This window comes from Leucopleurus acutus (assembly GCF_964270905.1).
Source record: "Leucopleurus acutus genome assembly, chromosome: 13".
Lineage (NCBI taxonomy): Eukaryota > Metazoa > Chordata > Mammalia > Artiodactyla > Delphinidae > Leucopleurus > Leucopleurus acutus.
Window position 1 is genome coordinate 73,592,318 of NC_139155.1, and position 16,287 is coordinate 73,608,604.

The following is a 16,287-nucleotide window of genomic DNA, read 5'->3' on the forward strand; positions in this document are numbered from 1 at the left end:
CTCCACACCGCGCCACAACGGTTAACAGCATGGGCTCCCCGCGCAGAGGCACTTCGGCCCAAAGCCGGCCCCGCACCACCAGGACCCAAACCGAGCCCTCCTTAAACCAACTCCCTTGCTGAGCTGGTGATTAATCTCTATCCAAAACTTTATCCCCTTTCTTATACCCTCTGGCCTCAATCCTGTGCTAACTGCACACTAATCAACCAGCGTCAGATGACTACAACAGCTGTTGTCAATAACATTGTTAATGTGCTAAAATTGCTATCATAGATACCATTACCACACAAACTCAGGGTGTTTCTCCAGGGCAAGATGAGTTCACAGACCCCTGAGCCATGGGCCACCCGGCCAGAGAACCCTAAACCAGAGACACCCTGACTCCCGAAACTACCATTCATCACAGAAATGATTAATCTCAGCCTCTCTGTTCTTCCCCTTAAGAAACCACCTGGAGTGGATCTGAGGCTTGTCTCCACTCCGTTGCTTGGGGCCTGCAATAAACACTGTAGTTCCTTCACCACAACCTGGTGTCAGCAGATTGGCTTTGCTGCACGTTGGACGAGTGGACCTGAGTTCGGTTCGATACAGGACCCTCTCACTACAGGCTCAGTGCTGGCCCTCAGTGAACAGATAGTAAGCAAATCAGACGCTTTCGAAGTCTCCATTTCCTCGGCTTTGCTCCTTCCCCCCTCCTCTCCCCCAGCCCCTCTGCATCCTCCTTCCTCCTGCCCTGAGGCTGGCACTCACTCACCTGCCTGCCCGCCCGCGGCCCTAACCTGGCTGGCCCTCCCTGCTCAGCAGTCGGTCTCCTAGACACCCAAGCCCTTATTCTCCTGAACTGCATCAACCCTGCTTCGTGCTGGAGCTCTCCCAGGGTGGAAATGGACCCTCCCGCTGCAGCCGGCTTCACATAAGCACGCGCGCGCGCGCGCACACACACACACACACACACACACACTCTCTCTCTCTCTCTCTCTCACACTCTCTCTCTCTCTCTCTCTCTCTCTCACTCACTCACTCACTCACTCACTCACTCACACAGAGTGGGGGGTTTGCAGGAGAGCAGATCAAAGGACCATCTTTCCCTCCCCAGCAGCACCCAAGCAAGGACATGACGGTCAGGGGACAAGTATGCTTTATTACTTAGTTCCCACAGGTGATCATCCCACAGCACGAATCAGACCACCCACCTGCACTCATTTATACTTTACAAAGAACAGGTTAATGGGATGCAGGGCAGCTTCCACAATGACCCAGCCCCGAGGCTACAGGGCCTGAGAGAACACTTCTGCTTCGAGGCCTGGTCATTCCGGGCCCCCACCGCACCCCACTCCTCCAGACTCCTGACCTCAGAGGAAAGAGGAGACGCTGGGTCTCACGCTAAGCGCCAGGGCCCACAGAAGAGAACTGGGGAGTCCCCAAGTGGTAATTTCTCCCTTCCCACGGCCCAGCCTCCAGATGAAGAGAATAAGGCACAATTGGTGGTGGAGAGGGAACAAAGCCAAGAACCTGAGCTGAGGACGGGCATCCTCAGACCACAGCCCGGCTCTTCCTTTCTCCCAGGCAGCTCAGTCTGGGGCGGATAGAGCTGAGGGCGGCAGGTCCACCCAGAAGACTGGGTCTGGGGACCCTGGTGAGAGGAGGCGTGGCCCCCGCCGTTCTGCCCCACAGGCCTTGACAGGGAGTCAAGGGGAAGGCCACGTGGCTCCTGCCCACTTTCCCCTGGTCCTCAGGCCAGCCCGGATCCCGGCGGGCACTGTCGGCCCTACCGAGGGTTCAGCTCCGGTAGCTCCTGAGCAGGTGCCCGGCGATCACCAGCCTCTGGATCTCACTGGTGCCTTCATAAATCTCAGTGATGCGAGCGTCACGGTAGTGCCGCTCGGCTGGCATCTCTGTCACGTAGCCCATGCCACCCAGGATCTGCATGGCCTAAGGCGGAAAGGAGGGGCTCAGGAGGAGAAGACCCCCACTCGAGGGGAAAAACAGGACAGGATCAGCCGGGGGAGGGGCAGCCGGCACACTCGCTGCTACTCAACCCTTGGGACCTCCCTCGCCCAGGCACCGGGGGCACTCACCTGGTGGGTAATGGCAGTTGCGGCCTCCGATGCAGCCAGCTTGGCCATTGCGGCCTCCTAACCACAGGGGATGGTGGCGTCAGAAACTCGATCTTGGGCGGAGCGCCCAGCACATGGGCCTCAGCAGGGTGGGCCTGGAGCCACCCCTTGTAGCAATAAACCCACGGGCCCAAGGAACCGGGACCCCGCCCAGATGTTTCCCTCAGTCCCTCCACCACCAAAGCTCTGGGCCGTGCCCAGGGAGACCCCAGCCCCACGGGCACCTTGATGAAAGGCCTCTTGTTATCCTTCAGCACCGCAGCGCGCCAGGTCAGCAGCCGGGCACTCTCCAGGGCCAGGGCCATGTCCGCCAACTTGAACTGCAACAACCCAGTCCCACCCCGGCAGTCGGTGTTTGCCCTCCCTCCCCTCTCCCTGCAAGACAGGAGGGAGGAGGGCAGAGGACACGGGAGCAGGTGAAAGCCATCTGGGAGGCAGAGCGGAAAGGCCAAAACTCTCTCCCTCCGCGGCACCGTGCCTCGTTACCTGGATGACCTGCAGCTTGGTGAGGGGCGCCCCAAAGGCCGTGCGGTTCTCGGCGTAGCTCACAGCACAGTCGAGGGCAGCCTGGGCGATGCCCAGGGCCTGGGAGGCGATGCCGATGCGGCCCATGTCCAGGGTTTGCTGTGAGGACCGCCCTGTCAGTGGCCGGCCAGCCGGGCCCCAGGGCCCCCGCCCCCGCGGCTGGGCTCACCATGGCAATCTTGAAGCCCATCCCCGGTTCCCCCAGCAGGTTGTCCTTGGGGATGCGACAGTCCTCGAAGATGAGGTTGGCAGTAGATGAGGCCCGGATACCCAGCTTGTCTTCCTTCTTCCCTAGCGTGAGCCCAGGCGTTGGCATGGGAACCAGGAAGGCACTGATGCCCTGGAGGCCAGATGCGCCCAGTGACTTTTTCACCTGCTCGAGGCCACGCCCCTCACACAAACCACCACAGCCACCAGCTCCTGTCCCTTCCCTCCACCTCCCTCAGAACCTCGCGGTGACGCCCTCTGCCGGCTCCTCTGGGGAAGGCGCCGCCCGGGGAGGGAGAGGGACAGGGACAGCGGCACGTGCCCCAGAGCAAGAACAGCTCCATCGGACCGAGGAGGTTTGGATCTAGAAACTCTGAACATCTCACTGACCCTCCCTCCGGGGTCCCCACCTTGTTCTGCAAGGATCTGTCCGTGCTGGCGAAGACCACGGCGGCCGAGGCCTCCCAGGAGTTGGTGATCCAGGCTTTGGTGCCACTCAGGACCCACGAGTCACCGTCTGCCCAGGCAGTGGTGGCAGCAGCCCCCGCATCGCTGCCGTTCCCTGCCCCACACGCAGACTCAGAGTCCACCGGCGCCTCCGCCCTCCAAGGGCACCGCCACCAACTCACCCGGAACCCAGCCTCACCCCTGGCTGGTGAGCCAGACCCGGGTCCAAGGGATCAGGGTCTGGCTCCTGAGAGAAGGCTCGAGGGCCGCACCGGCTCCCACAGCTCTCGGGGTGGGGGGATGGGGGGGATGTGACAGCTGGGTGTCTTCAAGCCAAAGGGACCCCAGGGCCCAAGTCCCACCCTCCCAGCTCAGCCGAGGCGAGCCCGGGCTCTATGGCGATCCCAGCAGCCAGAGCTCCACCCCAGGCCCTCACTCCTGCCCTCCTGCCCCGGGAGGCAACGAGCAGCTGACCCAGCTCAGCACCGGCCCCAGCCTGAGTCACCCCGATTCTGAGGGGAGGGGACAGGGGCAGACCACTGTCCCACGGTGATACCTGGTTCACTGAGGGCAAAGCAGCCAATTTTGTCACCACTGGTGAAAGGAGTGACCCACTGCTTCTTCTGCTCCTTGGAGCCAAACTTCAGGATAGGCCCCAAGTAGAGGGACTGGGGGGGACAGTGCAGAGCGGTCGGAGGCCTTCCAGCCCAGAACACCTGCCCACCCGCGTACCCACCCCCAGGCCTCCTCTCTCCAGAGGTGGTCAGGGGCAGGGAGCCAAGGCCGGGCTGTGCCCCGGATGTGGGGCTGTGTGGCAGAGGGCCTGCCCCCCACCCACAGGAGCTTCCCCTCCACCGGTGTATCCAGGGCCCAGGCGCGAGACTCACGTTGTTGACGCTCATGATGACTCCAGTGGAGGCGCAGCCCCGGCTGATCTCCTCCATGGCAATGGCGTAGGCCAGGTAATCGAGGCCGGCACCGCCAAACTCCTCGGGCACATCCATGGCCATGAGCCCCAGCTCACCCATCTTCTTCACCTGGCCCCAGGGAAGGATGTCATGGCAAGGGCAGCTGCCAGGGGACGGTGCCCACCCTCTCCACCCCCAACCCTCCTGCCCCTGAGCCAGTGCCTGCAGAAACTCAGGTCACGTGGCCACATCCACCTACCCCAGGACCCCCGAGGCTGAGTCTGCAAGACAGCACCATTCATTGAAGCCGTCCTGTCCCCACATTCCGCCCCAACTCTACCCTGTGTCTACAGACACAACCAGTGAGCAAGCAGAAGGCACAAGAAGGCTTCAGGGGCCTCTGAGGTAGGGAGCAGAGCAGGGCAGCACAGTGCCACACAGACCTTCTTTCAGTCCCTCACGCGTACCACACCTCCCCTCCCCACCACAGGGCCTTTGCACTTGCTGTTTCCTGCCAGTGATACCCTTTATCAACTAGTTATTGTCTCCTCCCGTCCTTGGGGCTCAGCTCAAGCATCACTTCTGCTGCATGGCCATCTCTGACCTCACTGAGTCAAATCCTTTAATCACACGCTCCTGCAGCATCTGTGCCTCTCCTTAGTGGTGCTTGTGCAGCTGTAATTTCACACCTATTCACGTGCTTGTTCTGATTAAGGTCTCTCTCTGTGACCATGAGGGCAGAGACAGTGCAGTTTTGTCCACTGCTATATTCCAATGCCAGTGGAAGAATGAATAAAGGGGAAGAAGCTTGGAATTTTTGACTTGGAATACCAGTGGTGGTCATCGTTAATTATCAATGCCCAACACTGAAAAATGCTTTATGTGTACTCTTCAATTTGAGTCTCGCCAAAGCTCTGTGAGGACAATGCTGAGTCAACCTCATGTCACAGGTGAGGAAACCGGAGCTCAGGGAGGTGAAGCAACCAGTTCGGGGTGGAGCTTGTAAGTGGTGGGGCTGGGACTGAAACCCAGCACTGACTCCAGGACCTCAACCAGCTCAGACCCTTCAGCAGGTTCCTAGGACAGATTCCTTACCCTCTGTCAGCCTGCTCCCCACCTGGGAAACAGGGACCACAACAGAACCTGCGTAGCTTTGAGAAGAAACAACTAAAACCAATGGCCTCTACGGAGCAGGCTGGGGTAGAAGAGGGACCGTTGCTTTTCATTAGAAAATCATTTTAGGACTTCCCTGGTGGCGCAGTGGTTAAGAATCCGCCTGCCAATGCAGGGGACATGGGTTCGAACCCTGGTCCGGGAAGATCCCACATGCTGCAGAGCAACTAAGCCCAGTGTGCCACAACTCCTGAGCCTGCGCTCTAGAGCCCACGAGCCACAACTACTGAGCCCACATGCTGCAACTACTGAAGTCCGCGTGCCTAGAGCCTGTGCTCCACAACAAGAGAAGCCACCACAATGAGAAACCCGAGAACCACAACGAAGAGTAGCCCCCGCTCGCCACAATCAGAGAAAGCCCGCGTGCAGCAACGAAGACCCAACATAGCCAAAAATAAATAAATTTATAAAAAAGAAAAAAAAAGAATCCACCTGCCAATGCAGGGGACACGGGTTCAATCCCTAGTCCAGGAAGATTCCACATGCCACGGAGCAACTAAGCCCGTGCACCACAACTACTGAGCCTGTGCTCTGGAGCCCACGAGCCACAACTACTGAGCCCACATGCTGCAACTACTGAAGCCCACACGCCTAGAGCCCGTGCTCCACAACAAGAGAAGCCACCACAATGAGAAGCCTGTGCACCGCAACGAAAAGTAGCCCCCGCTCACCGCAACTAGAGAAAGCCTGAGTGCAGCAATGAGGACACAACGTGGCCAAAAATAAAATATAAATAAATTCATAAAAAGAAAATCATTTTGTCATTTGTATCCTATAACCGTGTTCTTAGACTATGCTGACTTCAATGAAGCAAATCAGTAAGAATGTCTGCCATATTTTCTCATTTGTCTATAATTAATATTACTTCTGTGATTATAAGTTTGATTCCCCCCTTCCCCAAACAGTACTTACTTCATAGAACTGTTTTAAGGACTAACTGAGACAATATATATATAAAATGCTGAGCCCAGTACCTGGCACGAGGTGAGTGATCAGTGAATGGCACTGTTTAAAAAATTTTATTGAAGTATAGCTGATTTACAATGTTGTGTTAATTTCTGCTATACAGCAAAGTGACTCCGTTATACATCTATATAGTCTTTTTCATATTCTTTTCCATTATGGTTTATCACAGGATGTTGAATATAGTTCCCTGTGCTGTACAATAGGACCTTATTGTTTATCCATCCTATATATAATAGTTTGGATATACTAATTCCAAACTCCCAATCCTTCCCTCCCCTTGGCAACCACAAGTCTGTTCTCTATGTCTGTGAGTCTATTTCTGTTTTGTAGATGGCTTCATGTGTGTTGTTTTTTGTTTTTGGTTTTGCAGTACGCGGGCCTCTCACTGCTGCGGCCTCTCCCGTTGCGGAGCACAGGCTCCGGACGCGCAGGCTCAGTGGCCATGGCTTACGGGCCCAGCCGCTCCACGGCATGTGGGATCTTCCCGGACCGGGCACGAACCCGTGTCCCCTGCCTCGGCAGGCGGACTCTCAACCACTGAGCCACCAGGGAAGCCCCATGTGTGTTGTATTTTAGATTCCACATATAAGTGATATCACATGGTATTTGTCTTCCTCTGACTTACTTCGCTTAGTATGATAATCTCTAGGTCCATCCATGTTGCTGCAAACGGCATTATTTCATTCTTTTTAATGGCTGAGTAGTATTCCATTGTATATATGTACCACATCTTCTTTATCTGTTCATCTGTTGATGGACATTTAGGTTGTTTCCATGTCTTGGCTATTGTATATAGTGCTGCTATGAACACAGAGCTACATGTATCTTTTCAAATTATAGTTTTGTCTGGGTATATGCCCAGGAGTGGGATCGTTGGATCACATGGTAGCTCTATTTTTAGTTTTTTAAGGAACCTCCATACTGTTCTCCATAGTGACTTCACCAATTTACATTCCCACCAACAGTGTAGGAGGGTTCCCTTTTCTCCATTCGCTCTCCAGCACTTATTATTCATAGACGTCTTAATGATGGCCGTTCTGACCGGTGTGAGGTGGTACCTCATTGTAGTTTTGATGGGCAGTTCTCTAAGAATTAGCAACGATGAGCAAGTGAATGGCATTTATTATCATTAGGTGACTGATAAGTTCTTGTCTTGACAGTGATGTCTGGGAGGAGGGGCACGGTGAACCTGCTGAACTTCCATAATGATTTGTGTCCCTCTACGAAACTGCTTGTTTGATTCTGCCTTGAGTTGTTCCCATGGGAGACTCTTGTAAGACTCTAAGCTTGGGGTGGGCCTGACCGTGCTCAGGGTCTCCCGTGTAACACAGGGGAGGAGATGGCCAGTGTGTGGGAGGCAGAATGACAGCCCCTCAAAGACGAGCACGTCCTAACCCCTGGGACCTGTGAATATGTTTCCCCACGTGGCAAAAGGGACTCTGCAGGTGAGATTAAGAGAAGGATCGTGAGGTGGGGGGGCTTCCCTGGATGATCCAGGGGGGCTAATGTCATCGCAGGGTCCTTGTAAGGGAAAGACGGAGACAGGAGGGGCAGAGAAGGAGATGGGACAATGAAAGCAGAGGCTGGAGGGACTGGGATGCTGGCTGGAGGGGTGGGGGTCATGAGCCAAGGAATGCAGGCGGCCACTAGGCGCTGGGAAAGGCAAGGAAGTGATTCTCCCCTGAAGCCACTGGAAGGGACGCAGGCCTGCCCACACCTTGATTTTAAGCCCAGAGAGACCCACTTTGGATTTCTGCCCTCCAGGAACTGTCAGATACTAAATGTGTACTATTCTAAGCCACTGAGTCTGTGGTAATTTGTTACAACAGCAACGGGAAGCTAGTACACAGTGATAAATGGGACTCAGAGCCCCCAGGGATGTGTCATTTCGAGAATCGCTTAAAAAAAATTCTGCGGTCACCGCGCACCTGGGGCCAGCGGGGGTGATGCTGCTCAGAAAAGCTGCATCATTGCAGCTGGTGGGAATCAAGGAGGGGATGGGAGTGGAAAGTAGACAGTGGTTTAGGCAGGGTTGTCTCTGAACACGACCCGGCGACTCACTAAGCCCTGTGCCAGCACAAGCGTGGCCTCACAACAGAGCCCCCCCCCTTTTTTTTTTTTAATTTTCTTTGGTTTTTGGCTGCACTGCACAGAATGTGGGATCTTCGTCCCCTGACCAGGGATCGAACCCATGCCCCTGCACTGGAAGCGCAGAGTCTTAACCACTGGACCGCCAGGGAAGTCCCAGAGCCCCTTCTGAACCCACACTTAGGGCCTGCAATAAACCTATTCCAGGGTGGAATAGTGTTTTATGGGGAACGCCTGTGCTGGGTCAGGAGCCAGGGTCGTATTCTACCAGGTGCCAGAAATACGCAGGGTCCCCAAGATTCATGCTCAGGCCTGGACAGGAACCCCGCTGAAGTGCTTTCTCTGGCCAAACAGCAAAAGAGACTGAGCTAAAAAAAAAAAGTCCCAATTGTCTCACCCTACACACGCCACCCAGCTTCCCTGGACACTAAGACCCACCCCCTCTTCAGCCTCTATCTCCAGTACACAACCCTGGGATAAATGACAGATCAGCCGATCACACCATGACGCCATTTCACCCCAAGGAACAGAACGGGAACCAAAATTCCCAGATGGAGTGTAGGCAGGACAAGGATTACCCCATTTTCCTGTTACGGAAGGGGGCTCACGTGCAGATGGTGCCAGTCCCGGGACACCTGGATGGGGAAGCCAGAACTCCCGGCACTCGTCTCTACACCACACCACTGTCCTCTGACTCTCCTGACAGTTCTCTCTGTCTGAATAAAAAGCTGTAGGAGTTCACAATGACTGCACCCAAGCAACTTCACTAGCATGCTATTTCCCCCAACCCTTCTCATTCTGAAGTGGATCTCGAGATTTCTGGCAATATGCCATGGCCAGCTGCAGGAACATTCTAGAAAAAAATTGGAGACATGGACTTCCCTGGCGGTCCAGTGGTTAAGACTCCATGCTTCCACTGCAGGGGCCACAGGTTGGATTCCTGGTTGGGGAACTAAAATCCCACATGCCGCACGGTGTGGCCACACACACAAAAAAAAAAAAAAATTGGAGACAATGGCAGTGGAGAGGAGAGACAGTACAATCAAAAAGAAGAAGAAATCAGGGACTTCCCTGGTGGCGCAGTGGTTAAGAATCCGCCTGCCAGCGCAGGGGACACGGGTTCGGGCCTTGGTCCAGGAAGAAGATCCCACATGCTGCAGAGCAACTAAGCCCGTGCACCACAACTACTGAGCCTGCACTCTAGAGCCCGTGAGCCACAACTACTGAGCCCACATGCCTAGAGCCCGTGCTCCGCAACAAGAGAAGCCACCGCAATGAGAAGCCCGCACACCGCAACGAAGAGTAGCCCCCACTCGCTGCAACTAGAGAAAGCCCGCATGCAGCAACGAAGACCCAATGCAGCCAAAAATGAATAAATAAATAAATAAACTTATATTTAAAAAAAAAGAAATCAGAAACAAAACAAAAAGCAGCAGCACACACACACAAAAAGACCGTATGTTCAGTTGTATAAATCATTCCTGATCTAAGCATGTTGATGGTAACTGGCTAACAGCTGCCAGGCTCCCTAATATTTTCCCCTAGCAGCCTGACCTTCAGAGCGACCTCAAGGGGAACCCCTCAGAGCTGCTACCCACGGTGGTTACTCTAGGCCCCTTGTGTCTGTGAACCAGGAGTCCAGACCTGCATCCCTGACTGGGCCAAGCCTGGTGGTCTCCAAACTCCCAATAGAAAATGTGAGAAAGAGAAGGTCCCCTTTCCTAGCAGAGTGAGCCTTCAGCACCTGCTGCCTTCATATTTGGGACACATTTAGAGGACACTTCATATAAAAATAGTGCTTTTAAGTCACTTCTAAAAGCTCACATATTTAAAAAATCAAATTTGTCCTGGGACAAAGTCCCAGGGAAGTCCCAGACTCCTTTTAGAGAATCAAATTCCCTAACTTGTTGAAAATTTGTTGCTTTATTCAAGGGGAAGGGGCCGCGGGAGCCACCTCCCCAGTTCCCACGCTGGGTCAGTGTGTCCTAAGTGCTGGGACAGTAAGGACACTCAGGATGACTTAACCATAAAATTCAAGTCCATAAAGTTCAGCAAACATCTGCTGAATGCCAAGCACTTACGGAGGGCGAGGAGGTCGGGGCGTGAACAAGACCAATCCCGGCCTTCAGGGAGGCAACTGTGGGAAATAACTGTTGACACAGGATACACACCATCACGTGACAAGCACACCCAGAGAATTAGGGATTATGAATGAACACTCCTGAAACACAGAGAGATGAATTCTTGCCGGGAGAGGTGAGAGGCAGTGCCATTCAGGGGACACTTCCAGGGTGGAATTCACAGAAGTCTGTGCACATGAGGAAGAAGAAAAATGGACTATGATTTGAGAGGTTTCTATGCAGTTAACTACCATCTGAGATAGGGCAAGAGGACGAAAAGCAGGTTTTGCACCTGATATATTAAAGTTACTCAATAAGGGACTTCCCTGGCGGCACAGTGGTTAAGAATCCGCCTACTGATGCAGGGGACTCAGGTTCGAGCCCTGGTCCGGGAAGATCCCACACGCCACGGAGCAACTAAGCCCGTGCACCACAACTACTGAGCCTGCGCTCTAGAGCCTGTGAGCCACAACTACTGAGCCCACGTGCCACAACTACTGAAGCCCGTGTGCCACAACTACTGAAGCCTGTGTGCCACAACTACTGAAACCCGTGTGCCACCACTCCTGAGCCTGTGCTCTAGAGCCCGTGAGCCACAACTACTGAGCCTGTGTGCCACAACTACTGAAGCCCACGTGCCACAAGTACTGAAGCCCACACGCCTAGAGCCCGTGCTCCACAAGAAGCCACTGCAATGAGAAGCCTGAGCACAGCAAATGAAGAGTGGCCCCTGCTCACCGCAAGCAGAGAAAGGACCGCACGCAGCAACGAAAACCCAACGCAGCCAAGAATAAATAAAATAAAATAAATTTTTTAAAAAGTTACTCAATAAACATTCACTGAGTGAAGGAAAAGAAACTGGGTTCAGTTTCATACATATAAATATGCACATATAGGGACTTCCATGGCAGCCCATTGGTTAGGACTCCACGCTTCCACTGCAGGGGCCTGGGTTCCATCCTTGATCAGGGAACTAAGTTCCCACAAGATGCTCAGTGCGGCCACAAAAAAAAAAAAATGCACATATACATTTCCAGGTTCCAGAGTCCAAAGCTGATTTGGAAACACCATTCTATTTCCTATTTCCCTTTACAACATAAAAGCATTATAAACTCATAACTATTTCTTTTTTTTTTTTTCTCGGGGGCAGGGGTTAGGTTTGGACACAGAAAGAGTAAAGTTCCGCTTAGATTACAGAACAAGCCACGTGAGCAGAAGCTGGCACTAGCTTTCCACCTCCTTCGTGGCCTGCCCACCTCTCAATTCTTCTCCCCTTGACTCTTCCCCAGTAAACCCACTTTTCTTGGGGGGAAAAAATTCTTCAGGAAAAAAATATTAGAAATCACTAACTAGGGACTTCCCTGGTGGTCCAGTGGGTAAGACTCTGCACTCCCAATGCAGGGGGCCCAGGTCGATCCCTGGTCGGGGAACTAGATCCGCATGCATGCCTCAACTAAAAGATCCCGAATGCCGCAACTAAGACCCGGTGCAGCCAAAGTAAATTAATAAATTTTTAAAAAGAAGAAAAAAAAAAGAAAGAAAGATATCACTAACTAAGCATCTCCTGTAGGCCAGTGGGGTCGGGGGGAAGCTCAGAGTCTACATCTGGCTCCTCCAATCCCAGCTGTGTGACTGCTGACCAAGAAACGTAACCCCTGGCTTCAGTTTCCTCATCTGAAGACTGGAGATCAATGAAGTAACTGCCTCAGGGTGTTTTGTTGAAGATTTAATGGATAAGTACCTGGAATACAGTAACCCTCAAATGATAGTTACTCCTGTTATTATTACTATCATCATTTTAAAACACTAGTGGACACACAGTGCAGGGAGATCAGCTCAGTGCTTTGTGTCCACCTAGAGGGGTGGGATAGGGAGGGTGGGAGGGAGGGAGATGCAAGAGGGAGGAGATATGGGGATATATGTATATGTATAGCTGATTCACTTTGTTATAAAGCAGAAACTAACACACCATTGTAAAGCAATTATACTCTAATAAAGATGTTAAAAAAATTAAAAAAAAATAAAACACTAGTGGTATTATTTTTAATTTTGCAACCTGCCCTATTATCCCTGTGTCTACTGCTTTGACCCTTCTGCCTGTTTAAGCCCTGGATTCCCTTCTGTAATGGGGGGAGCTGAGCACTACCCACAGTAACAGAGAGTGATAAAAGCAAAAAGCCAACCGGCCTCAATCCTTAGCGAAGGGCAACATTGAGCAACCTCTGCATCCCATCAGCCACCAAAACGACAGAGTCCAGTTTGTGTGGGGCAGGGGCAAGATCAGAAGATCTATTTCTCCCTGAGCTCTAAGACCTCAGGCAATTCCTACAACTGCTCCTACATCCTCTAGACAAAGGAAATAATAGCAGGACTCCTGATAACCTAACCAGATTACAGATATGAAAACACCTGTCCAAGATCAAACCAAATAAATGCTATCACTACTCTGAGCTAGGTCATGCATCAGCAAGTCTGGACTGTGCAGCCTCCGGGTGCCAGAATGTGTCAGAAGGCAGGAAGCTGATGCTTTTGATCTCTTCCTCCCACATCCATTTCTGCCACTATTTAGTGGCAGGATCAATTTGCAACCTTCCCCGCCTTATAAAGCAAGTAAGAGATTACAAAGCCAGAGGACTGGTGAAGAGTTGGTTGGTAGAAAGCCTGTTTCTACTGCCAGTTTTCTTGCACAAAGCAAGTCTATGTCTGTAATATAATAAGTATTATAATTTGAGGGAATATAGGAAAAATAAATCAAGTGGTCTGTCATTTGGCCAGAAAAGCCCCAATATACAGCCATGTCTTGGACAACTGCTCTGAGGGCAGCACCAGAGTGTGGCGGTATGGAGGATACAGGGGTAGTTTAGGCCCTTGAGGATAATATTCCCGATTAGAACAGGGCTTCCCAGCTGGGCTTCTGAGACAAGCACGTGGCTAGGGGATGGAGCAGGGTTTTGGAGCCAATCACAGGAGGTCTACGGGTCCATAGACAGTATGCCTTGGAAAATCACTTCACCTCTCTGTGCCTCAATTTTCTCAACTGTAATAAAAATAATAATAGTATTAATAGCTTCTGGTTTTCAAGTACCAGGCACCATGAACTTGACATATGTGATCTCCCACAATCCTTGCAAGCATTCCAGGAAGCCAAATGGAGATTAGACGTGCAGCTGGGGATGCCCTCAGGACTAAATGAGATGACATGATTTCAATGCTTAACACCTAAACGTTGCCCAACTAATTTTGGTGCTCAGAATGCCACTTGCCTACCCCACTTTGAGCTCCTTGGGTATTCCCACAGTCCAGGCACAGTGCCCGATACACTGTGAACACACAACATTCACTAAGCTGGAAAAGTGGCCCCAGAGCCTATGAGGCATGTGACTGGTGATCACAACTCCTGAATTCCTCAGACTGGAAAACACGCGTGGAGAAGAGGCCAGACAGATTGGCTCTTTCACAAGTTATGTACTCAACAAATATCTATTGAGTATACTGTGTGCCAGACATCTTGCCAAGCCAGGGGATGGAGACAGCAGGAACATCTCAAACTTGTCATTATAGATGGAGTGATACAATGGCACGGGGAGGAGGGGACTGACTGGGATCTCAGCAGCTGGCAGAAGACAGACTTGGGTTCAAACTTTAGCTCTGTAACTTATTAGCTCCATGACCTTGGGCACATTTAATCCTCTCATCAATCTGAGTTTCATCAACTGTACAAAAGGGTATGTAATAATGGCACCTTCATCTCATAGGACAGTTTTAAGAAACAGATAAGCTAGGGACTTCTCTGGAGGTCCAGCGGTTAAGAATCCGAGCTTCCACTGCAGGCGGGTGCAGGTTCTCTCCCTGGTCGGGGAGCTAAGATCCCGCATGCCGCGTGGTGTGGCCAAATGAAAAGAAACAGGTGAGCTAACCCATCGGAACTTAGGACAATGCCGAGCACATGGTCAGCATTTTATAAGCATTAACTATTACTATCAACACAACGCCCAGTACGTAGTAAGCATATCAACCATCCACCATTATTACTGTTATACCAGAAGTTACATCCTGGCTATAGGCCTCATTCTGGACAAGGGAAACCTCCAGGGCATATTCTGGGTCCCAGGACCACCCCCCACCCCCCACTTAGGGTTCCTTGATTGCAGTCTCCGTGCCTCTGGATGTCACTGTCACCAATCATCCTGGAGCTGATGGTACCTGTACTCTTAAACTCTCACCTGAGCCGCCGGGAAACGATGTTCCTTGTCCACCTGGGCCGCGATGGGAAAGAGCTCCTTCTCAGCAAAGTCCCGGCATGTCTGACGAAGCATCTGGTGTGTCTCGGGCAGTTCCACAGACTGGTAGATGGTATGTAAGCAACGCCAGTCCCGAGGCCGGAGAGCTGCCAATGAGAAGAGTAGTCAGTGGAAGGGGAACGTAAGAGGTCTTGCGTAGTAATAATAATAATAATAGTGATCCACTAACTGGGTGGTTCTCCACCACGGATGACTTTGTCCCCCAAGGGACATCTGGCAATGTCTGGAGACATTTTTGGTTGTCTCAACCGAAGGGTAGTATGGAGTGGGTAGAGGCCAGGAATACTGCTAAACATTGTATAGGACAGATACCATGACAAAAAATTATAGGCCCAAAATGTTGATAGCGCTGCTGTTGGGAATAGCACTGAATGTTCACTATGCTTGCTAAACACTTTGTACAACAATCCCACTCAATCACCAGTATAACACCAATAATAGTAAGAGCACAGCTCTGTGACCTTAGGCGAGGATCCTAACTTCACAGGTTTCTCTAAATGTGGAGGACAGCAGTACTCAGCTCCTGGGCTGGGAGGATGAGATACTGACTGTAGCACTTAGCACGAGGCCTGGCAGGCCCCAAGGAGGCGCAAGGAGCAGCCCAACTGGAGCAAAGGCCGCGCGTTGCCGGAGGGGCACCGCCAGCCCGCCTGCGTCAGGCAAGAATCGGCCTCCGGGTCCCACGCCCGCCCGGCCTGCCCCGGGCCGGAGCGCACTCACCTCCGCGGACGGGGCCGCAGGCCCGGGCGAGCAGCGTGGCGGCCATGGAGGACGGAGACCGGCAATGGCACTGGGCTTCTTCCAGGCGACCTCGGACCGCGAGCGCGGGTTCCGGCGCGGGGCGGGGGGCGGGGCCTGCGGGGCGGGGCCGGCGCGCGATCGCTCTCCGGGGGCGGGGCCTGCCTCGGGTCCTCCTGAGCCCCGCCTCCCTCCCAGGAGATAAATCAAACTGTCCGGTGTTTGGGGAAGTCTCCGAAATCGGTTTCAGGCCGATCCTAAAGCTCTTCGAGTGGGGGGCCCTATCTCTCCTAAAATCCAATTCCGTGGCCTAAAAAGCCCTATCTGGCCTTCCCCCGCCTCCCTCCCCGGCCCCACGCCCACCATGCTCTTGCTGTAGCCTCACAGGGCAGCTTTTCTCTAATGCTTGTAGCTGGTTCCTGCCTCCAAACCTTTGCAGTCACCGTTCCCTCAGCTGGAACTCTCCTTCCCTTCACTCGCTGAGGCCTGCCGTGACCGCAGGAGGCCAGTGTTTCCCCCCACACACTCTCCATCCCGTTGTTTTATTTATTCCTGGCACGTAGCATCTGAAATCTTATCAAGCCCCCTGTAAGTCTGAGCGCCAAGAGGGACAAGGGTCTTGTCTTGCGCTGGTGCTCATTATGTAGACATGCGGAGTTGGGTTGCTGGGAGGCTGTGCAGGTGGGGTGGCACTGCT

The 16,287-nt window shown here is 52.9% G+C and overlaps 1 protein-coding gene across 2 annotated transcripts; it reads right to left on the bottom strand.

Moving 5' to 3' along the window:
• Positions 1-1,121: 1,121 nt before the first annotated feature.
• On the bottom strand, positions 1,122-15,681 carry ACADS (acyl-CoA dehydrogenase short chain). Of its 2 annotated transcripts, XM_082852642.1 has the most exons (10): positions 15,573-15,681; positions 14,775-14,938; positions 4,184-4,333; positions 3,853-3,964; positions 3,260-3,411; positions 2,812-2,982; positions 2,604-2,741; positions 2,342-2,437; positions 2,079-2,135; positions 1,122-1,932 (listed from the first exon to the last, which is right to left on the bottom strand). In XM_082852642.1, exons 1-10 carry the CDS (start codon positions 15,616-15,618, stop codon positions 1,780-1,782), a joined length of 1,239 nt encoding a protein of 412 aa, XP_082708768.1. In that variant the 5' UTR covers positions 15,619-15,681; the 3' UTR covers positions 1,122-1,779. The 2 variants fall into 2 exon arrangements, with proteins under 2 accessions (XP_082708768.1, XP_082708769.1); XM_082852643.1 differs by lacking the exons at positions 3,260-3,411; positions 3,853-3,964.
• Positions 15,682-16,287: the final 606 nt, after the last annotated feature.

Coding starts and splice junctions, on each gene's coding strand:
- ACADS (XM_082852642.1), bottom strand. CDS start 15,618: ATGGCCGCCACGCTGCTCGCCCGGGCCTGCGGCCCCGTCCGCGGAG. Junction 2,983..3,259: donor ACAGATCCTTGCAGAACAAG/GTGGGGACCCCG, acceptor TCTGGCCTCCAG/GGCATCAGTGCCTTCCTGGT. Junction 2,136..2,341: donor ACAAGAGGCCTTTCATCAAG/GTGCCCGTGGGG, acceptor CCCTGTGGTTAG/GAGGCCGCAATGGCCAAGCT.